We start from the raw sequence: 27602 nt of genomic DNA, 5'->3' as shown, positions 1-27602 counted from the left end.
TGTTGATTGGGTGTATGTATTTTGGGCAAGGTTCTGAAAAGCGGTTGCGGTCGCCGTAACGGTGGCGGTGACGCGGTTGCGGTTGCGGGGTGTAAAGGCCGTAGTGTAACGGTTGCAGTAACTGGAACCGTGAATTTTTTTATTCTTCGCACAATTTGAAAAAAATTTACCGATACGCATATTTTTTTTCCATGATCATATTTATTGTGTTAAAATTAAATATTGATCAATTTTTGTAAATTTTTAAGTATAATCCAATATATTTCATATTTTTAAATCATTATAAACTGAGTTTTTTACATTTTATTTTAATAATTAATAACTTTATATTATACAAAAAATCAATTACTAACTATTATATATAAGATAAACAATGACAAAAGTAAGAGAATAAATAAGAGCCTACATATATATATACATATTTTAACCAAACTAAATAGATAATGACCACACTTATTATTATTATTATTATTATTATTATTATTTTCAAACAATATATAGATAGACACACACAAACAAAATGGTTTAGTGATAGCAGCTGAATAGAATAGCATAGGTCTTATAGTTTCAACAAATCAATAACATGTTCTTCATCTTCCCTCTTCTCTCTCTCTATCTCTTGCTCCTCCATTTTCTCTCTTTATCTTCCCTCTTCTCTCTATCCCTCTTCCCCTATTTTTAGCTTTTTTTTGTGTGTTTTTTCGAAAGAAACAGTTTGAAACCGTTACGTAACGGTACGAAACAGGCCGTTACGACATCGTTACGACCGCCATGGCAACCGCTACGGCCGACACACCTATGAATCTCAATCACACTGCAAAAGCGGCCGTAACGGGTGGCGGTAAATGCCAAAACCGTTACGTAACGGCGTTACGTAACGGTTGCGGCCGCTTTTAAAACCTTGATTTTGGGGTTTTGGAATTTACTTGTAGACTATAGGATTAGATTAGTACATTATAAAGAAAAGAATGATAGATGCATCATGGTGATCAATAATAATTGTTTATGTGGTATAATATTTTATTAGGTTTGTGAGATTGAGGTGGATCTTGGTAATTTGAGATTAGCTTGGGAAATATTATTTTAGCTGTTTGAGGTAAGTAACCCTCTATCACTGTTGGTTTATTTTTAATCCTATCGAATCGTTTAAAATCATAAATATTTATTCGTAGCTTTCCTGTTCTCTTAAAATAAAATATGGGTCAAGTATAAAACAACATCGAATATTATTATGAAAATTATTTGAATATTCGGTGAAACTATTCTGAAAATTATACTAAACGTTTATTCTGAAAATATCGAATGTTTTATTTAAAATTTGTGTATTGTGTGAATTTTGAACATCACTCTAGTTTGACTATGATTTGGACCCTAGCCAATGGGGGTTATTTATTGGCACAGAAACTAGTTTCTTTTGGGGCTTTACCACCGGCCTATGTGTGGTTCTGGGCCTTGTCACGGGCTATGTGACCGTAGTCAATAAGACTTGGGTTTTGTGAATCAAATCATTGAACCATCTGAATATCGAACCATCGATTTGAACAATGAATTACTTTGAATTATCTTGTTGGCTTTTCATTTAAAATGTATTGTACATTGTTTATTTTTAGTTATGAAACCATCTTACAAAATAATTGTTCATTTATTGAACTGTAGAAAAATTTATATTTATTGATTATCGATTTATTTATTTATTTTTTTTATACTTGATCCAGCTGGCAGTGATGGTTGGTTATTTACTAGGCTGTCTAGCTTACCCTTATTTTATTTTTTTCAGATTTTGAAGAGTAGAGCTGCGCGGGATTTTTTTTACATATGGGAGTGCCGAGAGTAGGACTATGATTTAAGTACTTGGATTATTTGTTTTGTTAATGGATTTTATTAGTGGACTTGGTGGATAATTTCATATGATAAGAATAATCAATTTTTTTTTATGGATTTTAGTATTATGATAATTAAGGATTTGATTGGAGTATTTTACATTGTTAGTTATGTGTTGGACTCTTAGCCTTGCATGCTCACTTAAATGAGTGTGCGACGTTGTCACGGAGCTTGGGACGTGACAATTTCCCTTCAAGACTGTTTAATTTTTACTTTTGTTTTTGTTCTTTTCTTAGCCTTTTCCTTCCTGATGCAGACCTTTTCTCATCCAAGTAGTTGGACCAATTGGACTGTCGAGTGGCAAAGTGATAAATTAGTGTTCAGTCCAACGTTGGTGGATTCGACCTGAAATGCCCATGTCTGATAAATGACAACACCATTCTCTCCTCTTCCTTATTGTGGGGAGAGCAAGCAACCTCGTGTTGCGTTCTTCATGGATCAGCTATCCTTGCTAGAAAGGCTTCCTTATTTTTATTGTTTGTGGATTAAAATTAGCAAATAAAAATATATTTTGTGAAAAACTAACAATAATTGAACATGAATATAATCACTCAATTTAAACAACATACAAAATACTGTTTTTTCAATCATAAAACATTACATGACAAATGTCAAAGGTATTTAAATTCAATATTGAATAGGTCATCCATTAAAAAATACATAAATTCTCACTATTTTGTTCAAGAAGTAATATATGGTGTTAACTTTTACCAAAATTCTGCACCAAAAATTCCATGTAACCAACATAAAATGGAAGTTGTTGATAGGAACACTTTCAAGATGAGAGGGACTACTGTTATTTTTAAAGGAGATATGCTCTCTGCCTCTCTCAAATGAATTATAGGGTTTATAATAGAAAAATAGAAGATCAAGCATCTCATGAAAAAGTTATATTAAATGCCAAATATGGCCTGTGGTATCGTGTCCTTAACGTGTCTTCCAATGTGTCTAATGAAAAAATAATAATTAAAACACTCAGAAAATATGAGGAAGGAATATATTTTTAATCACTTAAAGAATGAGAACATGATTCTCTCTTATAAAGAGAGCAATTACAACAGAAAAGGAAACTAATTAAAGCTAATATTTGACAGCTTCTACTTTCCTATTTTTCCTGATTCTATACAGCCTTTACTTTCCATATTTACATAGGAAAAAATAGATCCTAGAATATTGACTAAATCAAGGCAATAATAACCAAATTTCCAGCACTCCCCCTCAAGCTGGTTTGAAGATATCTTCCATAGCCAGCTTGCTAGTCAGCTTATCAAATTGCTTCTTGTGTAGTCCCTTCGTTAGCACATCAGCTAATTGTTCACCTGTTGGAAGGTAGGTCATACATATTATGCCAGCATTGATTTTTTCCTTGATGAAATGTTTATCCACTTCTATATGTTTTGAGCGATCATGTAGAACTGGATTATGAGCTATGGATATAGCTGCTTTGTTGTCACAATAGACCTTCATAGGAGTCGGGTGAGAAAGCTTTAATTCTTCAAGAATTCTTTTAATCCATATTACTTCACAGATTCCATGGGCAACAGCTCTGAACTCTGCTTCTGCACTACTTCTAGCTACCACATTCTGTTTTTTACTCCGCCATGTAACTAGGTTCCCACCTACAAAGGAGCAGTATCCGGATGTTGATCTCCTGTCTGTAACACTTCCTGCCCAATCTGCATCTGTGTATACTTCAACTTGAAGATGTCCATGTTTCTTGAACAGTAAGCCTCTCCCTGGAGTTCCTTTCAGATATCTTAAGATCTTATAAACGGCCTTAAAGTGCTCTGCCCCTGGTGAGTGCATGAACTGACTTACCATGTTGACTGCAAAGGCAATATTAGGCCGCGTATGAGACAAGTAAATCAATTTCCCTACAAGTCGCTGATATTGTTCCCTCTCTTTGACTTCTTCAGCCTTAGCAGCTTGTAACTTCAAGTTAGGCTCGATCGGAGTCTCCACCATCTTACACCAAGCATACCTGTTTCTCCAAGGAGATCAAGAACATATTTTCTCTGATTAACGAATATACCTTCCTTGGATCTTGCAAATTCCATTCCGAGGAAATACTTGAGGGCTCCCAGATCCTTAATTTGAAATTCTTTTGCGAGTTTCTCTTTGAGGGCTGCTAACTCTGCTTCATCATCACCAGTTAAAATGATATTGTTCCCTCTCTTTTTTTTTTTTGAATTTTTGCAGTCGGAGATGCCATGGACACACTGTGACACTTTCCGGACACGCTTGAGGTGGATCGAAGCCCTAACTGAAAGAGAGAGAGATCGAGGGAGAAGAGGAGACAGAGAAAGAGATCAAGGGAGGAGAGAAGACAGAGATCGAGGGAGGAGATGAGAGGAGACAGACAGAGACAGAGAAAGAGACAGAGAAAGAGATAGGGGGAGGAGAAGAGACGAGCCTAACCTGTTCAGATCAATGAAGAAGCTGAGGTATTTGTCTGCTCTCTTCTTCTTTGCCTCGTCCTCTTCGTCTTCTGTCTCCATCTTCTTCTCCTTCTCCTGTTCTCTCTCTCTCTGATTTCACTTCCCTCTTTTGCTGATTCACTTTCCCCTCTTTTTTTATTTCACCCATTTCTCTCTCTCTCTCTCTCCTCTTTTATTTCCTTCACTCTTTTTTTTTCTTTTTTCTTTTTTTTTTATCTTTATTTTGTTAAACCTAAAATTCATAAAATAAATTATTTTTATTTAAAAACACTCATTTTTTATTAATTTTTTTTAAAAATATGTTTATTAATTTTATTATTATTGTAATTGTATAAAAATTAATGATTTTTTATTTTATTTTAGACATATAATAAATAAAAAAATTATATATATTAAATGTGTTCCCAACGTGTCGTGTCCCCTATTTTTTTAAAATTTGCGTATCCCCGTGTTCGTGTCGTGTCCCGTGTCCGTGTCCGTGCTTCATTGACTACTGGTTTCATTGTTTTAACAAAAATAAGCAGGTTTTCAAACTAAAGCGGGTTTAAGGGTTCATCCAGACTAGAGCCTAGACCGGTCGACGTGTCAACCGACTGGTCCAGTTTTTAAAAATTTCCTGATACAATCCTACTCATGGAAAGTTTTTTTTCCCCTTACAATTGATAGGAGGGGAATAGAACAAGGGAAGCTAAACTCGTAGTGGTAAGACTTGAACGCAGGTAGCATGCCTGGTAAAGGAGTGCCTCTTCCATGATCCACTTGTGAAGTGAAGTCCCACATTGCTTGGCTACTAAAGTAATGTTAAGCATATAAGTGTGAGGGCACCCTCACCTCAAGAGCTAGCTTTAGGGTTGAGTTCTACACAATACCATGTAGCATGGTATCAGAGCCGAAGTACCAAGGATGGGTAGGGTGCGTGTCCGTAGCCTACACGCCGTAGGTGCCGCTGAGTGAGCACGTTGAGTGTGAGGGAGGGTGTGAAGTCCCACATCGTTTGGCTACTAAAGTAATGTTAATCATATAAGCGTGAGGGCACCCTCACTTCAAGAGCTAGCTTTTGGGGTTAAGTTCTATCCAAGACCATATAACACCACCATGCCAAGCCCTTGGTCACGGAAAGTTTGAAGAGGCCAACAATAGAAAGTATTTCTTACTATTTGTAATCGTAGTCCAAAGAATATTCTTAATTGCCAAGTATGTCCTTTTTGCATATTTTTGTTAGACATTCACATATAGAGAGTAGCTTCCAAAGAAAGCTTATTTTATTGAAATGAATATATTGTCTTGTCAGGGATAGTATTTATTTTGGTGGGGATGCTATCTCCATTAAAAATTTCAAGAACACTTGTGCCTAATGTGGATTGTGTAGCAAAACAAACCTGCAGGTAGATTTAGGAGGGAGTTGATATGGTTCCCTTGAATTAATTAAACTGCAGGGCATTTTTGTCTTTCAACTTATCTTTAATGCTGAAGCCCATCAAACTTTTGCAAGCTGTTTGGGTATAGTATGCATATGTTCTCTAGTGGTATCCACATGTTCTGTACAGTATGCATATGCTTGGTTATATATATATATATATTTATCATCTTAAAAACAAATTATTTATAAACTGAAGTATATTGCAACTCTCATCAATAACTTGAGTGTAGAGAAAAAAAGAGAGAGATGGTCTTAATTAGGCACTTTAAAGTTGTGTTGTTTGAAATGCCATTCATTTTGGATTGAAGGGGAATGCTGATGTGTTAATCCATTGAAATGCCATTCACTTTAAAATTGTGTTGTTTGTTAACATTTTTATATTCTACTCCAGTTTTGTGTAAATTCCTTATCTAATTCATTTGTGGTTTTAGGATGAAGAAAGACTCCGAGGAATTTATGCTAAAGAGCAGAAAAAGTTAAAGAAATTAGACGATAGAGGTGTGGAGTCCAGCAAGATTGATGCTACTTACAATTCAATTGAAAAGTTGCTCCTGAAAATTAAGGTTGCTGTCTCAACGGTTGATGCAATATCAAAAAGGATAAACAAGTTAAGAGATGAAGAGTTGCGGCCCCGACTGAATGAATTGATTCTCAGGTATGTAAAGTGTGAATTTTGTAGTTATGTTTGCCTTGGTATTCTGTATTGTCGATGATGCCAGACGGCCGGCAAAAGAAAAGGATAGAAAGGCCACACCAAAAGAAAATTAAAAAAACCCAAAATTCTTTGTTCTCAATATTGAAAACTCACTCAATTCAATATCAGTCTTCTAAACCTGTTACACAATGGTTTACTTATAGGCATCCAAAACATCCTAATTTAAACGTTACCAAAAATAAAACAATACAATATTTAAATCTTGTTTATATTCTAATATGGATATGATTCCTATAAAATCTAAAATCTCAAAATTCTTCAATTCTTTCTTCACCTTTTCCTTCCTCGTCAGTCCATTAGTTAAATTGGCATTATGTGATGTTCTGTGTTGTTGTTGTTGTGTGTGCAAATATAGACAATTTCAGCCTTTAGTTAGTTTGGTTGTCCTTGTTACTAATGGAGGAAATATTTAATGAAAGTACAATAAAAACATTGACAAGTCTGGAAATTCTCTTGTAAGAGGAATCTAGAAGAACACAATGTTTGAATACAGAAAACAGTATTCTATGAATAGAAAAATTACAGGGTGTGCTAGGAGGTGTTGAATGTGTTGAGTTTGGCACCCAAAAAATACAAGTTTTTATTAATAACGCTCAAGTACAGAAGACACTTGTACACTAGTACACAACCATACACTTGATGACTTCTCACGCTTGTGCACATGTAAGGATACATAACAAGTATATAGGACAAACTATAACACGAGACCAAGAAGTGACTAACACACTACTTATTTCCTTACATGGCCATGGGGCGGGTTTGGGGCGGGTTTGTCATACCCCGCCCCCGCCCCCGCTACGGGTGGAATTTTTCAACCCCATCCCCTCCCGCGCAGATACACAATACCCGTGGATATCTGACCACATTTTGGATAGTCAAAAAAATTGAGAACCATTTAAATCCTTAACACACTAAATAATTTCTCTTGTTTCCATATATATAAACAGTGAGACTTTTAGGATTATTATTTATTTATATTTAAATAAAACCACAGACTTTTAATATTCCTTTCTTATATCTAATTATATTATATATACATATATATTATTTATTTGTATATATATTATTAATTATATCAGGTCGAGTTTAGATCAGGGGAGGCGATACTCATCCCTGCTCCACTCCCGTTGTGAGTGACCAAAATATAATCTACCCCCCGCCCACATAGGGTTGAGCAAAATCTGCCCCATTCTGGGGCGGGTTTGGGCTGGCCCCCGCGGATCGGATTAAAATGGCCATCCTTTTATACTCAAGTACTTACATCACATATGCACACCATCTTGCTGGACACTTAATTTACATTACTTACACCACACTATTAACTAGACATAAGATTGAGCCCTGACTTGCTCACTCACACACTTTCTTAGTTTTCACAAATTTTGTTCGACTCACACACATATATACATAAGGAGGGGTGCTCGCAGATTGGGTTGGGTCGGGTGGCCTTCCATCCGCCATCCATTTGAATTTAGGCGGATTGAACAAAATAATCCACATCCATCCACTTACTTAGCGGATGCAGATTTAGCAAAATGTGCGGGTTGGCGGTGGATGCGGATTGATCTGGTGCCTTTGGCTTCACTCTTTTCTACTTTATTTTGAACTATTTTAGAGTAATTTTTTACTATTTTGGGCCTTATTCAAGTCCATGATTTTTTATTCTTCATTTTTTATAATTAAAATAAAAGGCCAAACTTTTATATTTCATAAGTAACTAATATTATTATTAAATAATGTCATTTTTTTACCACTTGAATCGGTGAACAACCGAACCATGTCATTTTTTTCACATACAAAGCATAAAAACATAACATTTTTTTCCTTAGGGGGGTTGGTGGATCAGATCGGGTCGGGTGACCTCTCATCTGCCATCCATCCGAACATAGGCGGATTTTAAAAATCTCCATTTTCATTTGTTTTCCTATACTATTGAAACCGCTTAAAAATGGGTGGATTAGGTTGGGTTGGTTAGATTTACTGGATCGGTTGGGTCCGTGAGCACCTCTAAGGAGGACCCATCCCTATATATAGATGCTCTCCACTGACCTATACAATCGGTTTCTCACTGACTTGAAGATGCTGGAAATCTCCATCAATGGCGGTAGCCCGAGCTTCAAAAACTTAGAAAATTCTAGAAGAAAGAGGAAGAAGCTAGAGAGAGAAAGGGAGAGAAGATTCTAGAGAGAGGAACAGAGTTAGTGGTTAGTGTTGTAACAGAATGTTGATGCAGTCCATATGAGTCTCAAGAAAGAATAAGCTCAAAAAAGCAACATTATCATAATCGATACACTTTTCTAAGATGGCCCACTTGAGACCTCTCACTCTCATACCTGTGTGTGTGTGTGTGTTTTAAGTTTGGCTATGTTTATGGTTTCTTCAAGTTCTTATGCTGCAGGTTTAGTGTTTATTTATATCATCTTAAGTTTTGGAGCCAAGGACATGCTGTTTTTTCACCCCCCCCCAAGATCGACATGGGCTGGATTTACAGTCCATGGATCACAATTTAGGTAAAATTGTGTCATTGGGTATTTATATATGATTTCAGCCAGTTTACATCATTTTATAAGTCAAAGTTTGTTTATAATTTTGAGTCATAGAATCACGTGAACAGTTAGGAGTCCTTGGAAGTTTGTAGCAAGGTAATTTTCTAGATTTACAATAGAAAACAGGTTATGAGATTGTTGGCATTGTGTGATACAATTCAAACACTAGCTATGGCGCTTAAATAACCCTAGCAGTGATTCCTAAATTTTGCTCTACTTTCTTCTTGTTTTGTTTAATCGTTGGCTCTTTATAAGGTTCAAAACTCCTTGATACCTCTGGTTTTTCTTCTCTTCTGACATCAATAGTCCTCTCTCAGATGGCCTAACTCCCTTTCCTTCTTCAATCATTCAACTATATCTCTCCAAAACTGGGTCAGTCAAAGTTACTGTTTCACTGGTATCGTTCATAGCAGGAACAAAGTTTATTTCTTTCTCTGCTTTCTTGAACCCCCAAACACATCAATTTCTTGCACCTTTATAAACCCTTAGATTAGCAAGATAGAATTTTATTTTTCTTTGCTTAATTACCTCCAAACACTTTTTTAGACCTTTGTTGTCTCACATGATTGTGTGGTAAGGTTCACATCATAGATTCATAACGCCCAAAAATAAGCCATACTATCTCACATGATAATGTTAGGTGGGAGGATATTTTTCAAAGTTTTTTTAGTTGATAACACATCTATTGTATTATTGTGTATATTGTTTATGCCCTCTTTCATTGTTAATGTCTTCTAATCATCAGTTTATACCTGAAGAGTCAAATTTGTAGTGTTAAAATTTTCCATCACACCCCTTTCTTCTTGAAAGTTGGTGTCTATGTGGAATCAGAGTGATAACCTAAGCCTAGCTTGTAGTTTTTTTTTTTCCCTCCTTTTTTCTACTATTTTGTTTCCTTTCCATCCTTTTTCTTTCTATCAACCTGAATGATGCAGAATATGCTGTGCTAAACTCAGATTGTTTATCACAGTGCACCAGCTGGTCTGTATGGACATCATGTGAGCCCATCAATGTGCTTGGCTTCATTGTAATGGCATGTATCTCTAGTTGAATGAGTTGTGAGTTTTGAAGTCTTTTAATAAACCAAAACCTAATGTTCAGTTATCAGGTTTGACGTGGTTACGTTGACAGTCTGTTCTGGGTTGCTTAGACTAATTCTAGATATTGCATTTGAGTCCTCTGATGTTTATGTTTGATTCCTAATTGCTAGTTGTTGATAGATGAGTTTTTTTTAATGCATTTTCGATGGTTCTTGTATGCTTTTTCTATGGTGGTTGTGCTTTTCTTTACGTATTTTGTTCTGGACAGCAGCTTTAAGAAGTTATTTTGTCATTGATGAGGTATTTTGGTGTTGTAAGAGTATTGATTTCGTGGATGTCTTGCTGATTTGTTGGTCGATGTTCATGTATGGTTGAATTACCTTTGAATAGCATATTGCATGGTTGTAGGATTGTGTTAGTGGCTGGATTTACTTGTAATTTTGCTGAAGTTAGATGCTTCTTACTACAGTCCGGTTGAGTGGGCTAACATTTGGTTGTTGGCTCAAGCTTCCAGAGTGGCTTTAGGTGTAAAAAACAAAGTGAAGCTCGCCTTGTCTAACCCTGACTTATGGAGGATTAGGGTTTCAATGACATAATATAACTCCTTAGTCACAACATTGTTGTGGAAGAACAAATAACCATGATTGCCACTTGATGATTTTGAACACGGCTATGAGTTTTGTGATATATGTAGTCATCGTTTCTAATGTAGATTGATGTCTTACTAGTCTTTTGAGTTAAAAATAAATAAATAAGGTACCTCGAGTATTCCTGTACCTCGAGTTTCTTCTAAGGTGGTTTTCTTTTTATGGACGGCTGCCTTAGGCCGAAATCTTACAATTGATTATCTGGTTCCTCGAGGGCATGTGCTAGTAAACCACTGTTGTTTGTGTTGTGTTGATGCGGAGTCAGTTGATCATTTATTTCTCCATTGTTCTGTTGCTTCGCGACTTTGGGGCCTGGCTTGTTCTCTTTTTGGGATTATGTGGGTGCAGCCAAAGGGGGTTGTGGACATGTTGTGGAGTTGGAGGGGGGCTCGGGTTGGGTGGCATCGGCGACAGGTGTGGTCGTTAGTGCCTTTTTGTTTGATGTGGTTGGTTTGGCTGGAAAGGAGCAAGAGAATTTTCCAAGGAATTGAGCATTCAGTGTGGTGGTTGGAGGACCAGTTCTTAGTTACTTTGTATAGTTGGTTGGCATGTAAAGTTGATCCGGATTTGTTTACTTTCTTAGATTTTTTGGATGATGCAATTGGTTAGGCGACTTTTGTTTTTCTCTTTTGGCTATTGTTTTCTTTGCATCATCTTGATGCTTTTTTAATAAATTTTATTATTTATCAAAAATAAATAAATAAATAAATAAGGTACATGTTTACACCCAGTTTAGTCCCCGTTTGATGGGGGTCTATATGAGAATATTTTCTTGCACCTTTTAGGAGAAGAATGTTAGTGAGCATAACAAATAGAGTCGAAGTTATGTTTGATGAGCCATATTAGTGTCATCTTTTGACTATGGTGTTAATATTTAGAAGAAAATGTTAGATGTGTATTATATTCTGTAGTTGGCTGAAAATAATGATGGTAAAAATAAACAAGAAATAAAAAACATAGCACAAACAGGCCCAACTCTCTTTATTGGATATGGTACCCAAGCTAACCCCCACTAAGAACACTTTTATTGTGTTTGTATTTAGATTGTGGAGGGATTTATGAGTGTTAAATCTTCACCCGTCTTGACATGAGTAGGCTTACCCTGAAGGAAGTCCCGCACATCAAATACCACTTGAAGACATGCTTGTCCAAACTTGCACGTCCATATGGCTAATCGATTGCTTCACTGCACCAAGCTCGTATATGAGCAAGGCGCTCGGCCCACTGAAGGGTCCAATGTTGCCAAGGCGCCTCTTGCCGTACAACCGTACGCCTTAATGTCCTTCGGAGGAGTTGCTCACAGCTAAGCTACCTGATGTTGCCTAACTATGTGCTAGCGTAGGCCCCTAACCTAGCCATCAAGTTTCCATTGCATGTTGGGGCCATGTTGCACTTCTCGAATAGCCACGAGGCCCTCCTTTACCCTGCACAACATTGAGGTCAATTGTACTCCTACAACACACTCCTCGTGCATGCTTGTATGCTATTGGCCACTAAGGGCCATTGTGCGCCTAAAGGCACCGAACAAGTAGGCAATGTTAGTCCCTAGCCCACCAATAGCATTAAACCTTCCTACTAGCCAAGCACAAAGAGCCCAAGGTGATGGTAGAGCTGCATGCCTTCCAAAGATTCCCATGAGTAGCAGTGTTGCCCTCGAGCTGCTTGCCTTTGGCCACAGGATGCCCATGAGCATGGCCGAACCCAAGTGCATGTCCATGAATTGGCACAAGAGGCTTTGGTGGCACCTCGATTGCCCATTCAGTTTAGGACAACACCCTAAGATAGTAGAACACGAGGCATTAACAGATGTGTGTCCCAAACCTCAAACCTAGGAGGATTGCGCAGTGCCCACACTCATGCCCCTTGATGACACCATCCATGGGGCTCCCAAACCCACATGGAGACCTTCGACACCCCTCGTGGATGCCAAAGGCCTGAACCCAAGGTTCTTCGGGGTGGCCCACTTCAAGCCCAATTTGGGCGGGGAGACAGGTAATAGCACAAGCACACCATACCCCCTTATAATAGAATTATGAGCCATTTGTTGATTGCCAAGAGGAAGCATTGTTTGAGGAGTCAATGATTTTTCAAAAATTTCACAATTCTCGAAAAGTTCCAATGTTCAAGAACGGGCATGAACATAAAACAAAAAGACAACCAAACTAAAGAATCTTCAGAAAAAAGAATGGCATTGTGCCCCATAGAGTTAGTCATATAAGGTTACGACTTTTCTTCCCACAATAAAAATCTCTCTTTAGCCATCAAAAGCTAAAAGGGGTAAAATGAAATTATATATAAAAAATAATAATAAGAAGAAAACCTGCTCTGTATCTGAAATATTGTCAATTTTCTCCAAGTTCCATATTTATAAGTATGATTCATATTTTTAAATAACATTCAAACTGCATATTGGTTCTAGCATAGAGATAAAGTTCTTTCTCAAAAGGGTACCACTTATTACAATCCAAATAAGAGTTCTGTAAGAAAAATTGATATAGAGAGAAATTGTATGTATTATGATTGATGTTATTGATATATTATTGATATCTATTACAATGATTCATGATTCCTATATATAGAAGAGGGTGAGTGTGTAGTAGGTAAGGAGTAGGTGAAGTGGAGGTGGTAGTGGTGTAGTGGGTTAGGTTTAGTGGAGTAGGTTTAAGTGGGGAAGTAGGTGATAGGTTTTAACAGCCCCCCGCAAACTCAAGGGGGATAGGAACTAGCCAACTTGAGTTTGGAGAGAGTAACAAAACAAGAAAATAGACGAATACATAAAAGAAAAGAGGATAGGAGACACTGTATGGTCGTGTCAGACCGATGGTGAAGACACTGTATGGTGGTGTCATAACGTTGTAGAGGACACTGGATGGTTGTGTCAGACCGATGTAGAAGACAGTTTATGGGGTCATGTCGGACCGTTGTAGCAGACAATGTTGTGATAGTTGTTGTGACAGTTTACGGAGTCTTGCTGGACCCTTGTAGAAACTAACCGAAATCAATGTCGGGACAGTTTACAGAGTCTTGTCGGACCCATGAATGAGCTAACCGGAATCAATGTCGGGACAGTTTACAGAGTCTTGTCGGACCCTTGAAGGAGCTAACCGGAATCAATGTCGGGACAGTTTACAGAGTCTTGTCGGACCCTTAAAGGAGCTAACCGGAATCAATGTCGGGACAGTTTACAGAGTCTTGTCGGACCCATAAAGGAGCTAACCGGAATCAATGTCGGGACAGTTTACAGAGTCTTGTCGGACCCTTAAAAAGTCGCACCCTCAAAAGGTGTGCACAATCTTTCAAAAGGCGTGCCCAATCCATAAAAAGGCGTGCCAGATATGATGGCGAGGCACGTGAGTGCCTTGGCTGGCGCGCCCGTTTGTCGTCTGGCGTCAAGTGGCGCGCGATACGCGTGGCTGCCTCGGCTATTTAACCAAGACGGAGGCTGAGGCTGAGGCAGAAGCTGAGACAGAAAAACTGAGAGAAACCTCTGAAAAATTCTTCGTTTTGCTGAGAAAGATACTCTGTAACACTCTGTTGCCCAGAAAAATGGCTTCGTCTTCCCGCGGTCTGCTCACTCTCTTTCCCGACCTCAACGAGTCAACAAGAGAGATAACTGGTGCGGTGGCACTGGAACCTCAACCAAGCGCCCCGGAGTTTGCTCCGTTGAACTTTCCTATGCGGTCTGTGGAGCAAAGAATGGCAGTGCAGTCGGATGTGGAGGCCAATCAGTATACATTGAAGTCATGTGTGGAAATCATGACTGCGGTTACAAATTTGTCGAACCGGCTGCAGAGTAGGACAAATGAGGTGCAGCAGTTAAACGCCCAACTGGCTCTGCTCCAGCGCATGTATAAGGATGCGCGAGCAGAGATAAGCGTGCTGAAAGCGGAAAACAAGGAGCTGAAGCGGAAGGCCACCGTGATGTTCCGATTTGGAGGTCCGCCATATGCTGCAGTGGAGGAGCAGGGTGGAGTGAACGTGCTCGGTGGCGTGGGAAACACGGAGACCGGACTAGCACGGGACACCCAAGATAAAAGTAAGAAGAAGAGACCTGCTGTAGAGTAGAGAAGGGAAAAGAAAAATCCCGCCTGTGGGTGGTTTTGGTTGGTTTGGTTTTTTTTTTTTTTTTTTTTGGTGTAAAATGGGGATCGGGGTTGATCCCTGAAATGAATAAAATATGGTTTGGTGTGCAAAGCTATTTTATTTATTTATTTTTGATTGTGAAAAAGGGGACACAAAAAAAAAATAAGATAAATAAATAAAAATTCTATGTTGTGGTGAGGAAGTCGGTGAGGGAGGTGCAAAAGGTGATTAAAAGAAATAAATAAAGAAAGAGTGTGATGATGGATATGGGTATAGATGTAATAAAGGAATGAAAAGAAAGAAATAAATAAAGAAAGAAAAGAAGAAAAGAAAATGGGTTTGTGCAAAAGTAGACAGAGTCGGTGCAATATATTATAATAAACATAAATATATATAGATATATATTAAAATAAAAGAAAGTTGAGTGGGTTGATTAAAAAAAAAAAAAAAAAAAAGGATTATGTGTTTGAAAATGAAAAATAAAGAAAAGAAAAGAAAGGGGATCATGTGGTGAAAGAAAAAGGAGCTGTGGGTTTGAAAAAGTAAAGGGAGAGAGGAATTTCGATGCAAGTTTTCTGACTCTTCTTAAAAACAACACAGCAGTTCCACCCACCTTATTTCACACTTTTCTTTTATATATATATATACTAAAATAATGGACCATCGAACCAAAACTAGAGGTGAAGGCAAAGCCTGTTGTTGAGGAGGTGAAAGATGAAACTACTGAAGCTACAGATGCACCGGCTGATCCTGCCCCAGCAGAACAGGCTCTAGAGGTGAAGACAGAGGCAGCTGAAGCAACGAATGTTGTAACAATGGTGACGATCAAAGCCGTCAAAGCTCGCCAGATCTTCGACAGCCGTGGAAATCCAACCGTCGAAGTTGATGTCATTTGTAATGATGGACCTTTTGCTAGGGCTGCTGTTTCTAGTGGTGCTTCCACAGGTGTTTACGAAGCTTTGGAATTGAGAGATGGGGGTTCAGATTATCTCGGAAAAGGTGTCCTCAAGGCTGTGAATAATGTGAATTCAATCATCGGACCTGCATTGATTGGCAAGGAACCAACAGAACAGACCAAAATCGACAACTTCATGGTGCAAGAACTCGATGGGACAGTTAATGAATGGGGCTGGTGCAAATGCTATATTGGCAGTTTCACTTGCTGTATGTAAAGCAGGAGCTATGAAGTGTTGAAGAATCTGCCATGAAAGAAGAAATCGAGGAAATTTGGGTTTGTCCGGCGGGCGGCCAAGGCGAGATTGCCGCCCGCCGGTGAAACGAAATTACTAGGTTCTTAACCTTGCTCTGATACCATGTAAGAAAAATTGATATAGAGAGAAATTGTATGTATTATGATTGATGTTATTGATATATTATTGATATCTATTACAATGATTCATGATTCCTATATATAGAAGAGGGTGAGTGTGTAGTAGGTAAGGAGTAGGTGAAGTGGAGGTGGTAGTGGTGTAGTGGGTTAGGTTTAGTGGAGTAGGTGAGGTGGTAGTGGTGTAGTGGGTTAGGTTTAGTGGAGTAGGCTCTCTCTCAAAACTCAATTTGTTCCTCCTTCCCCACCTGGAAACCTGCCTTGCTCAAAACAGCCTTCAACATCTCCACACTAAAGCCATCCAAAGCCTCGAAAACCTGCACGAAACCTGCACGAAAGCCTGCACCAACTTCCAGGTGCCTCACTTTTTCTTCATCTAATCTGTTCCTCATCGGCTTCAAATCAACATGAAGTCCATCCAGAATCAGAATTCTGCTTTCAGTAGTAACCTCTGCGGCAGCTGCATTGTTTGACAATACATATTGCTCCCCATCCATCCCACTTTCCTCATAAAGCATTCTGACTCGTTTCTCACGATCCTTTGCCCGATATTCCACTTTGAGCCTCTGACGCCTTTCCTCATCTAGTTTCTTCCCCAACTGGTTCAGCATGGAAGCAAAGTCATGCATTGCTTTTGATACTCCGGCTTCTGAAACATTCTCAATTGCATTGTACCAATCATTACACGTGACAAAAATTGGTGGAGCCTCGAGCCTTGTAGGAGAGAAGGGCACAATTCCATCTGGGGTTTCTTCTGGTTCTTTGTGAAGCTTGAGTAACCAGCTTAGGGGTATGATAAAATATCACCCCCTATTTATAAATGAAGGTTAGGGTTTACAAGAAGGTCAATTACAAGATAATCCCTGAAGGCACAAAATGATTACAGACAGACCTTAGTGAAACTTTCGGCTAATATAATATGCTAACACTCCCCCTCAAGCTGGTGCGAAGATATCTCTCATGCCCAGCTTGCCTAATATGTCATGAAATGGTTTATTCCCAATCCCCTTGGTGAGAATGTCAGCAAGTTGTTCACCAGACTGGATAAAAGGAGTACAAATGGTACCACTAGTGAGTTTCTTCTTAATGAAGTGGCGATCAATCTCAACATGTTTTGTCCTGTCATGTTGGACTGGATTGTGAGCGATATTGATGGCGGCCTTATTATCACAGTATAACCGCATGGAGTCCGTCTGATCAATACCTAGATCACGTAACAATAATTTGATCCATAAAGTTCACACACACCTTGTGCCATAGCTCTAAACTCAGCTTCTGCACTTGACCTGGCAACCACATTCTGTTTCTTACTCCTCCAAGTAACTAGGTTGCCGCCAACAAATGTGCAATACCCTGAAGTTGATCTCCTATCAGTTACGGACCCAGCCCAGTCAGCATCTGTATAGGCTTCTACACGAAGATGATCATACTTAGAAAAATACAGACCCTTACCAGGAGCAGACTTCAAATACCTCAAGATTCTCATGACAGCATCAAAGTGAATATGATGAGGAGCATGCATAAACTGACTAACTACACTGACAGCAACAGCAATATCAGGACGGAAGTGAGATAGGTAAATGAGCTTACCCACTAATCGTTGATAGCTCCCCCTATCCACAACTTCTCCTCCTTCATCATCCCCCAATTTCTGATTGGGTTCCAGTGGGGTGGCACATGCCTTACAGCCAAGCATCCCAGTTTCCTTCAACAGGTCAAGCACATATTTTCTCTGTGAGATAAATATCCCATCCTTAGAGCGAGCAACTTCAATTCCCAGAAAATACTTCAAGCTTCCCAAGTCTTTGATTTCAAATTCTTTAGCTAAATATTTCTTCAACAGAGGTATTTCCCCACTATCATTGCCTGTAAGAACTATGTCATCTACATAAACAATAAGGGCTGTAGTCTTACCGCGTGAGGAATGTTTCACTAACAATGTGTGATCTGCCTGACTTTGTTTGAAGCCATATTTAAACATAGCCTGAGTGAATCTCTCAAACCAAGCCCTTGGAGACTGTTTGAGACCATATAATGACTTCCGTAGTTTGCATACTTTGCCTTCTGTTTGATGATCCTCAAAACCCGGAGGAATGTCCATATATACTTCTTCTTCGAGGTCACCATGGAGAAAAGCATTCTTGACATCAAATTGATAAAGCGGCCAATCTAGATTAGCTGCTAGAGAGAGAAGTACTCTGACTGAATTCATTTTAGCCACTGGTGCGAAGGTCTCCTGATAATCAATGCCATATGTCTGAGTAAACCCTTTTGCCACAAGTCTTGCCTTGTAACGCTCAATAGACCCATCTGCTTTGTGTTTCACAGTATATACCCATTTACATCCCACAGGTCGTTTGCCTGTAGGTAACTCAGTCAATTCCCAAGTGCCATTCTTCCTAAGTGCTTTCATTTCCTCAATCATGGTTAGTTTCCACTCAGAGGTAGCAAGAGCATCCTGAAAATGGTTAGGAATGCTAACAGAGGAAATATTAGACACAAATGCTCTATATGAGGATGACAAATGAGAGTATGATACAAACTGTGAGATAGGATGTTGAGTACAAGATCTCACACCCTTCCTCTTGGCAATAGGAACATCAAGATCAATGGACTCAAGAGATTCAAAGTTACCCAGACTCTCATCAGAAGCAGGAGATGGCAGTGGAGTTACAGAAACGGTCCCGTGTATCCAGTTAACTGGTTTTCTATCTATGTCCCGAACATAAACATGCCCGTCCTTATTCTTGGTGACAGTGGGTTCGATAGTCCCAGTAGAAGAGGGGGCTGCAAGAACAACTGGTTCCACCATAGGAAGCACAGTAGTAGAGGGTGGTGCAAGAACAACTGGTTCCACCATAGGAGGCACAGGAACTGGTTCCACCATAGGAGGCACAGGACTCACTTCACACCAAGGCTCCCCCGGAAATGAGGACGGTGACACCGGAGAGGACAAGAAATAGGACTGGGACTCAAAGAAAGTTACATCCATGGACACAAACCACTTACGAGAAGAAGGGTGGTAACATTTATACCCCTTTTGAGTAGGAGAGTAACCAAGGAAAACACATTTGAGGGAGCGAGGGTCCAACTTACCACGAGAGGGAGAGTGATTATGGACAAAACAGACACAACCAAATATTTTGGGAGGAATAGAAAACAAGGACGGAGAACCGAGGAGGACGTGAAGCGGAGCTTGTTTGTCCAAGACCTGGGTAGGGAGACGATTAATAAGATGGGCAGCGGTGAGAACAGCGTCGCCCCAATAGGGCCGAGGCACATTCATAAAAAAACACATGCACCGAGCCATGTCAAGAAGATGCCGATTCTTGCGTTCGGCCACCCCATTTTGTTGAGGGGTATTTGTGCAAGAGGTCTGATGGATAATGCCATGAGTAGAGAAATATTGTCCTAACCCAGAATCTATGTATTCCCCGCCATTATCAGAACGAAATATTTTGACAGTGGCCCCAAACTGAGTACAAATCAGCTTATGAAAAGTGCGAAACACAGAGAAAACCTCACTCTTATCTTTTATGAGATACACCCAAGTAGCACGAGAAAAATCATCAATAAATGTAACAAACCAGCGATGACCTTTCACAGACAGAACACGAGAGGGACCCCAAACATCAGAATGTATTAATGAAAAAGGAACGAAACTTTTATTCAAACTGGGAGCAAAAGAAGCTCTATGTTGTTTGCCAAGTTGACAAGACTCACAAAGAAAGTCAGACACATGATGATTTGCGAAACTAGAAGGAAATAAATGCTTAAGTAAATGAAATGAGGGATGCCCAAGACGCCGATGCCACAGCCATAAATCAGCGGGGGTAGTAGAAGACGTGGTGGAAGAATAAGCAAGTTTGTCCGGTTGATTTAGGAAGTAGAGACCATTTTCTGCACTACCACTGCCAATCGTCTTCCCCGTGACAAGGTCCTGAAAAAGACAATGATCAGAAAAAAACGTCACACTACAATTCAAATCCTGGGTAAGACGACTTAAGGATAACAGATTAACAGAAAACTTGGGAACATAGAGAACAGAAAATAGATGTATGGTAGTAGTGACTTGGACTAAACCTTTTCTAGAAATGGAAGAAATAGTACCATCGGCAATCCTAACTTTGTCCTGACCTGAAGAGGGCTTATAGACAGAGAAAAGATCAGAGGAGCCAGACATATGATCTGAGGCACCAGAATCAATAATCCAAGGCAAAGATGTATGACACAGGAAAGCACAAGGAGAAGATGCTAAGTTACCTGAGCGGGCAAAGGACGAGGAAGCGGTACTGAGAGCAGTAGAAGATCGGCGGTCCAACAATTGGCGCAAAGCATCCTCCAACTCAGTATTAGAAGCTTGGGTAACAGAAGTAGAATTAGACTCAAGGGTATCAACGGCACTAGACTGATGAGCCCGGGAATAGGAACCACGTCCTCGAGATTGGCCGGACCGACCTCCTCGAGAACCAGACCGATCACCTCGACCCCCGGATGGAGTCCCATGAAGCTTCCAACACGTCTCACGAGTATGCCGCGGCTTCTTGCAATAATCACAGAATACAGACTCCTTAGCAGCAGACGGAGGAGGCAGGCTGAGGCCATCTCGAGGAGTAGACAGTAATGCGGAACGGTCAGTAGAGACAGGGGACATCATAGCAGACCGACGACTCTCCTCATTTTGTACATAGGCAAATGCCTCCTGAAGTGAAGGAAGAGTGTCCATACTCAGAACTCGACCCCTAACTGGATCATACTCCACATTTAGGCCGGCCAAAAATTTAAAGACTCGTTCTCGTGCGATGAACTTCTTGTACCCGACAAAATCAGCAGGGCAAACGGGCTTATAGTCTTCCAGGTGGTCAAGGCGTTTCCAGCCGTTAGTGAGGAAAGTGAAGTACTGAAGAACAGTCTGCTCCCCCTGAAGTGAGCTCTCAATAGATCGGCGCAACTCAAATGCTTGTGAAAAATTTCCTTTGCGGGAATAGGTAACAGCCACAGCCTCCCAAACGTCCTGGGCAGTCTCCATAGACAAGTAGCCCTCACCAAGTTCTGGAACCATCGAATGGATAAGCCAACTCATAATCAAAGAGTTGGTAATCTCCCATTGGTCATAACCTGAGTCAGTGGTACTAGGTGCCTGTATCCTGCCATCAACATACCCCATCTTCCCTCTACTTTTCAAAAACATAGTCAAACTTTGAGACCATGCTAGGTAGTTCTGACCATTAAATAGAGAGGTGGTGATTTTCAGACTAGGGTTGGGGTTCTCAGTCATGATAGTTGGTAGAATGGGACTCTCACTCTTTGGTGTTTGAGAAGAAGGGGACACACTGGTGGAATCTGTCATGGATACAATACTACCAAACCCGCAACAAAACTAGTGGAAATCACAAACCCGGAAGGTGGTAGTGAGATAACAGGCACAATGACCACTATAAAGACATAACAAAATTAAGAAACCATTTTTTGTTTTTTGTTTTTTGTTTTTTTTTTTTGTTTTTTGTTTTTTTTTTTGTGTTTTTTTGTTTTTTTGTTTTTTTTTTATATATATATTGATTTATTTATGTATACATGTATTTATATATAAATATATATAACAGGCTATATTTATATAAATATCAGGATATATATATATAATTATATATACCAAGGCTGAGATCATACCACAGTGAGACAGAGGCTGAGGAAGACGACGACGAGCGACGATCGACAGAGGAAGGCGAGGAGATCGACGGGGTGAGGGAGACGACAGAGGAAGGCGAGGAAGACGAGCTGACGGCTGAGTGATGATCCACCCAGGTAAGCTTCCAACCCTAGAGTGTCGTTGGTGTAAAGGTCTACCAACGAGGTTGAGCCGAAACCCTAGAGGTTCTGCTCTGATACCATGAAGCTTGAGTAACCAGCTTAGGGGTATGATAGAATATCACCCCCTATTTATAAATGAAGATTAGGGTTTACAAGAAGGTCAATTACAAGATAATCCCTGAGGGCACAAAATGATTACAGACAGACCTTAGTGAAACTTTCGGCTAATATAATATGCTAACACTTTGAGCAGGCTCCTCATAAGACACCTGTTTAAGAATTTGACAAATGATTTTTGGGTGTTAATCCAACAGGCAAAGGCTGTAGCCCAATTCAGAATATCTGTTTCCAATTTTCGTATAGCTATGATGCTTGAGTTTCTCTCAATAGCGGCTTGTGCATTTGCAATTGAGTTTTGGCTTCCAACATAGCCAGGAATTGCTTCCGATAACAATCAACCATGGACGTCCACATTCCTGTCAAACTGTAAATAAACTCGTCAAAAGTGAGGTAAAATAAGAAGAATCGTAAAGACAATAAAAAAAAGAAAAAGAAAAAGAAAAAGGATGGAGTTCTGAAGTACAATAGTAAAGACAATCACTATATTTAGTGTTTAACTGTGTTGCCAATGTGCAACCATAAGACAGTGGACTTATAAACAAAATATAATTTTCTGCCTTTCTTTTTTTATGTGAAAATTAAACTTTTGCATGATGTGAAATCCCATTTGGAGCTGTAAAGGATGGAGTTCTGAAGTACAAGCCCATAAATAAAAAAATTGGCATTGCTGTTTCATAGGCTCTTTAATTCTCTGTGCTACCTGGCCAGTAATATATTGGGGCCCTAAAAGAAGATTCATGTTACCAGTATAGCATAAAATGAACTTTGCAGGAAGATATATACAATATGGTGGTTATAGAAATAGTCACAAGATGATTCTGACACCATTTTTAGCATTCATTTCACCATTCTAGCATTAAATTGTCTACTGGGCCAAGCGGCCATACTTGTGCGTTGTACATAATTCTGAAAAATGAAATGAGCACCAAAATCTACATATGATTTATTTTTGCAGCTGTGAACTTCTCTTCAACAAGTTTACCAACTTTTGATATTAACCATCATACCTATCTTTGTTTTGCGTACACAGTGATCAGTTGATGGTGTGTAGATAGTTGATTGAAATTTTCTCGTCCTTTGCTTTTGATTTGCCAATGACACAATTCCAGACCTCTATTCTTTTTTTGTTTTTATTGTTATTTTTTATTGTCTTTATAATTCTTCTTATTTTACCTCACTTTTGACGAGTTTATTTGCAGTTTGACAGGAATGTGGACGTTCATGGTTGATTGTCATCAGAAGCAATTCCTGGCTATGTTGGAAGGCAAAACTCAATTGCAAATCGCACAAACAGCTATTGAGAGAAACTCAAGCATCATGGCTGTACGAAAGCTAGAAACAGATATTCTGAATTGGGCTACAGCTTTCACCTATTGGATTAGCACCCAAAAATCATTTGTCAAATTCTTAAATGGGTGTCTTATGAAGTGCCTGCTCAAAGAACCAGAAGAGACGCCAGATGGAATTGCGCCCTTCTCTCCTACAAGGCTCGGGGCTCCACCAATCTTTATCACTTGTAATGATTGGTACAATGCAATTGAGAACGTTTCAGGTGCCGGAGTATCCAAAGCAATGCATGAATTTGCTTCCATGCTGAACCAGTTGGGGAAGAAGTTAGACGAGGAAAAGCGTCAGAGGCTCAAAGTGGAATATCTAGCAAAGGATCTCGAGAAACGAGTCAAAACGCTTTACGAGGAAAGCGGGATGAATTGGGAGCAATATGTATTGTCAAACAATGCAGCTGCCGCAGAGGTTACTACTGAAAGCGGAATTCTGATTCCGGATGGACTTCATGTTGATTTGAAGCCGATGAAGAACAGATTGGATGACGAAAGAGCGAGGCGCACGGAAGCGATTATGCAAGCGAATGATATTGCTTCGCAAGGCTTTCGTGCAGGTTTGGTGCGGGTTTTTGAGGCTTTGGATGGCTTCAGTGGCGAGATGTTGAAGGCTTTGGAGCAAGTCAGGTTTCCAAAAGGGGAAGGAGGAACAGAGTGAGTTTTGAGAGAGAGCTCTTTTTTTTTTTTTGAGAAATGGAGAACTCTTATTTGGATTGTAATAAGTGGTACCATTTTGACGAAGAACTTTATCTCTCTGCCAGAACCAATGCACAGTTTAAATGTTATTTAAAAATACGAATTGTACTTATAAATATGGAACTTGGAGAAAATAGACAATATTTAAGACACAGTTATTTATTTTTTATAATTTAATTTTGCCCCTTTCATCTTTTGATGGCTAAAGAGAGATTTTGCCCCTTCTTTCTTTCTTTCTTTCTTTCTTTCTTTCTTTCTTTCTCTCTTTCTTTCTTCTTTATATATATAGTATCATCTAAACAAAAGGTTAAGGGTTCAAGTGCTGGTAGAGAGTTGTTCAAAAAAAAAAAAAAGAGAGATTTTTATTGTGTAGCAACATGATGATTCTGACTAACATTTTTAGCATTCATTTCACCCTTCCAGCATTGAATTGTCTACTGGGCCAAGCGGCCATACTTGTGCATTGTACATAATTCTAAAAAATGAAATTAGCACCAAAATCTACATGTGATTTATTTTTACCAACTTTTTATATTAACCATCATATCTATCTTTGTTCTGCATACACAGTGCTCAGTTGGTGGTGTGTAGATAGTTGATTGAAATTTTCTCCTGTCCTCTTCTTTTGATTTGCCGATGACACGAGTCTAGACCTTTATGTAAGAATTTTCTTTCTTTCTTTTATTTATTTATTATTTATATTTTTCATTGTCTTTACGATTCTTCTTATTTTACTTCACTTTTGACGAGTTTATTACAGTTTGACAGGAATGTGGACGTTCATGGTTGATTGTCATCGGAAGCAATTCCTAGCTATGTTGGAAGCCAAAGCTCAATTCCAAGCTATTGAGAGAAACTCAAGCATCATGGCTATACGAAAGCTGGAAACAGATATTCTGAATTGGGTTACAGCCTTCACCTATTGGATTAGCACTCAAAAATCATTTGTCAAATTCTTAAACGAGTGTCTTATGAAGTGCCTGCTCAAAGAATCAGAAGAGATGCCAGATGGACTTGCGCCCTTCTCTCCTACAAGCCTTGGGCTCCACCAATCTTTATCACGTGTAACGATTGGAACAATGCAATTGAGAATGTTTCAGAAGCGGGAGTATCCAATGCAATGCATGCCTTTGCTTCCATGCTGAACCAGTTGAGGAAGAAGCTAGACGAGGAAAAGTGTCAGAGGCTCAAAGTGGAATACTCGGCAAAGGATCTTGAGAAACGAGTCAAAACACTTTACGAGGAAAGTGGGACGGGTTGGGAGCAATATGTATTGCCAAACAATGCAGCTGCCACAGAGGTTACTACTGAAAGCGGAATTCTGATTCCGGATGGGCTTCATGTTGATTTGAAGCCGATGAGGAACAGATTGAATGAAGAAAAAGCGAGGCATGTGGAAGCGATTATGCAAGTGGATGGTATTGCTTCGCAAGGCTTTAGTGCAGGTTCGGCAGGTTTTTGAGGCTTTGGATGGCTTCAGTGTGGAGATGCTGAAGGCTTTTGAGCGAGTCAGGTTTCCAAGTAGGGAAGGAGGAACAGAATGAGTTTTGAGAGAGGGAGAGAGAGAGGGGGAGAGAGAGAGAGATAACTTTTTTTTTTTTGAACTAAAGAGCGAACTCATATTTGGGTTGTAATAAGTGGTACTCGTTTGAGGAAGAACTTTTTCTCTACGTTAGAACAAAATATGCAGTTTGAATGTTATTTAAAAATTTGAATAGTACTTATATATATGGAACTTGGAGAAAATAGACAATATTTAAGATACATAGCATGCTTTTTTATTATTTATTATTTAATTTTTATAATTTAGTTTTGTCCCTTTTATCTTTTGATGGCTAAAGAGAGATTTTTATTGTGTGGAGAAAAGTCTTATACATTAGATGATTAACTCTATGGGGCACAATCCCATTCTTTTTCTGAATATTTTTTTGTTTTGATATGTTTTTGCTTTATGTTTTGTATATTCATTTTCAGAAAAATACATAAAACTCACTTGGGAATTGTTTCCAAAAACAGTTTTTTGGAAATTTTGTGAAAAATCCATTTTTTAGGAAACAATAAAAAGTTGCCTTTGAATTTTTGTATAAAATAAAAAATGACGTGTGTTTTTGAACTTTTTATTGTTTTACTTCCGAAAGCACACAAAGAAAAAGGAAAAAAAAAATTAAAACATAACCAAACATACCTACAATTTGCGCAAAAAAACTAAATTGAATATGAAAAAGAAACTAAATTTGATTGAATCTGACAGGTCCATGATCTTGTTATCATGGATGAACTTGGTGCAAAACATATACCTGTTTGGTTGAGTTTTCAAAATCAGTTTTTCTTCTAAAATTTTGTTTTTCTTCTTCGTATACACTTATTAGAATTTCTTTTTTTTTTCTTCTTTTTTTTTGCATTCACTTTTTATTTTTTATTTTTTTACTAGTTATGGTGCACATGCGTTGCATGTACATTGCACGCGAATTAATTTTGCGCATGTAAAATGAAACTAAACTTATTTTAAATATGACATTTGGAATAAAAATATTGAAGATTTGAACTACTACTATTGTATGACATATTTGGTGTAGTGTTTGTCCTTTAAGCTTTGGTAATGAAATTCGAACTTGTCGTTGTTATGTTCTATTAGACTATGTTTGTTTGGGTGGACATGAGCATGGGATTGGACTAATAGTCCAGTAAAATTATTAATCCGATATTTGGTTAAACAATTGAAGTACGGACTAATTATTTTAAACTTGACTATTAGTTAAGATAGGATACATAATCCAACGGATTCGTAGTCGTAGGACTATTAGTCATGGGAATGCTAATCCCGTCCGCCCAAACAAACATGACCTAAATGTGTAGTGTTTGGTAATATATCCATCTTTAACCTAAGAGACTCCTGTGATTTTGTGCTAGACTCGTAACTTGAAGAGGTCTTGTGATTCTGAGACAATAGTGTTTGTGGTTCCACTTGAACACATTAACATTTAGGCCTTGGACTTTTCTATTAACGCAAGCCATTTCTCTCTGGATGGATGAGTTATTTATAATAAAGATGTGTTGTATTTGTAATTATATTATAGCTTTTGGAAACTTTCCCTTTTTGTGAATCTTAGTTAGGTTTGGATTTGATTTTCTTAGAGAATAATCAATCGTTTGATGTTTTATTTACCAATATTTATATATGTATATATACACAACACGAAGTAACTGTATTTTAATTTTTAAAAAAAACAATAAGGAAATTAGCATCCGACATGCACATAAAAATGCAAGAACTATATAACTAAATACTATAATATCATATTTTAAAACAGTGTTTCTCTTTATTGATAGGCTTTGGTAATGGATCATCCTGGTAACATGCTTTGTTTGCTGTTTTCACCTAAATCTTCTTCCTTGTATACTTCTTGTGCTATCACCTTAGCTGCCATTTGGTCTTTATCACTGTTCTTGTTGATCTTTATAAAAAAAATATGTATAGCTCACCATAAAATTTATCAAATATTTATAGAATTTGTTGTTTTCACCTTCCTGGAATATGAGA

The 27602-nt window shown here is 38.6% G+C and overlaps 1 protein-coding gene across 1 annotated transcript in view; it reads left to right on the top strand.

Annotated features, from left to right (window-relative positions):
• The window catches only part of LOC114290428 (protein ROLLING AND ERECT LEAF 2), a 54323-nt gene extending 29101 nt beyond the window's left edge, over positions 1-25222 (top strand). Inside the window, exons 3-6 of the mRNA XM_028234336.2 lie at positions 6171-6394; positions 23225-24019; positions 24632-24720; positions 24822-25222. Coding sequence (XP_028090137.2) covers positions 6171-6394; positions 23225-24019; positions 24632-24656 — 1044 coding nt within the window. The 3' untranslated portion in view covers positions 24657-24720; positions 24822-25222. The remainder of the gene's footprint in view (positions 1-6170; positions 6395-23224; positions 24020-24631; positions 24721-24821) is intronic.
• The last annotated feature ends 2380 nt before the right edge of the window (positions 25223-27602 follow it).

The sequence above is a fragment of the Camellia sinensis genome, chromosome 1, assembly GCF_055761805.1.
Source record: "Camellia sinensis isolate YWXY chromosome 1, ASM5576180v1, whole genome shotgun sequence".
NCBI lineage: Eukaryota > Viridiplantae > Streptophyta > Magnoliopsida > Ericales > Theaceae > Camellia > Camellia sinensis.
This window is presented reverse-complemented; position numbering and strand designations above follow the sequence as displayed.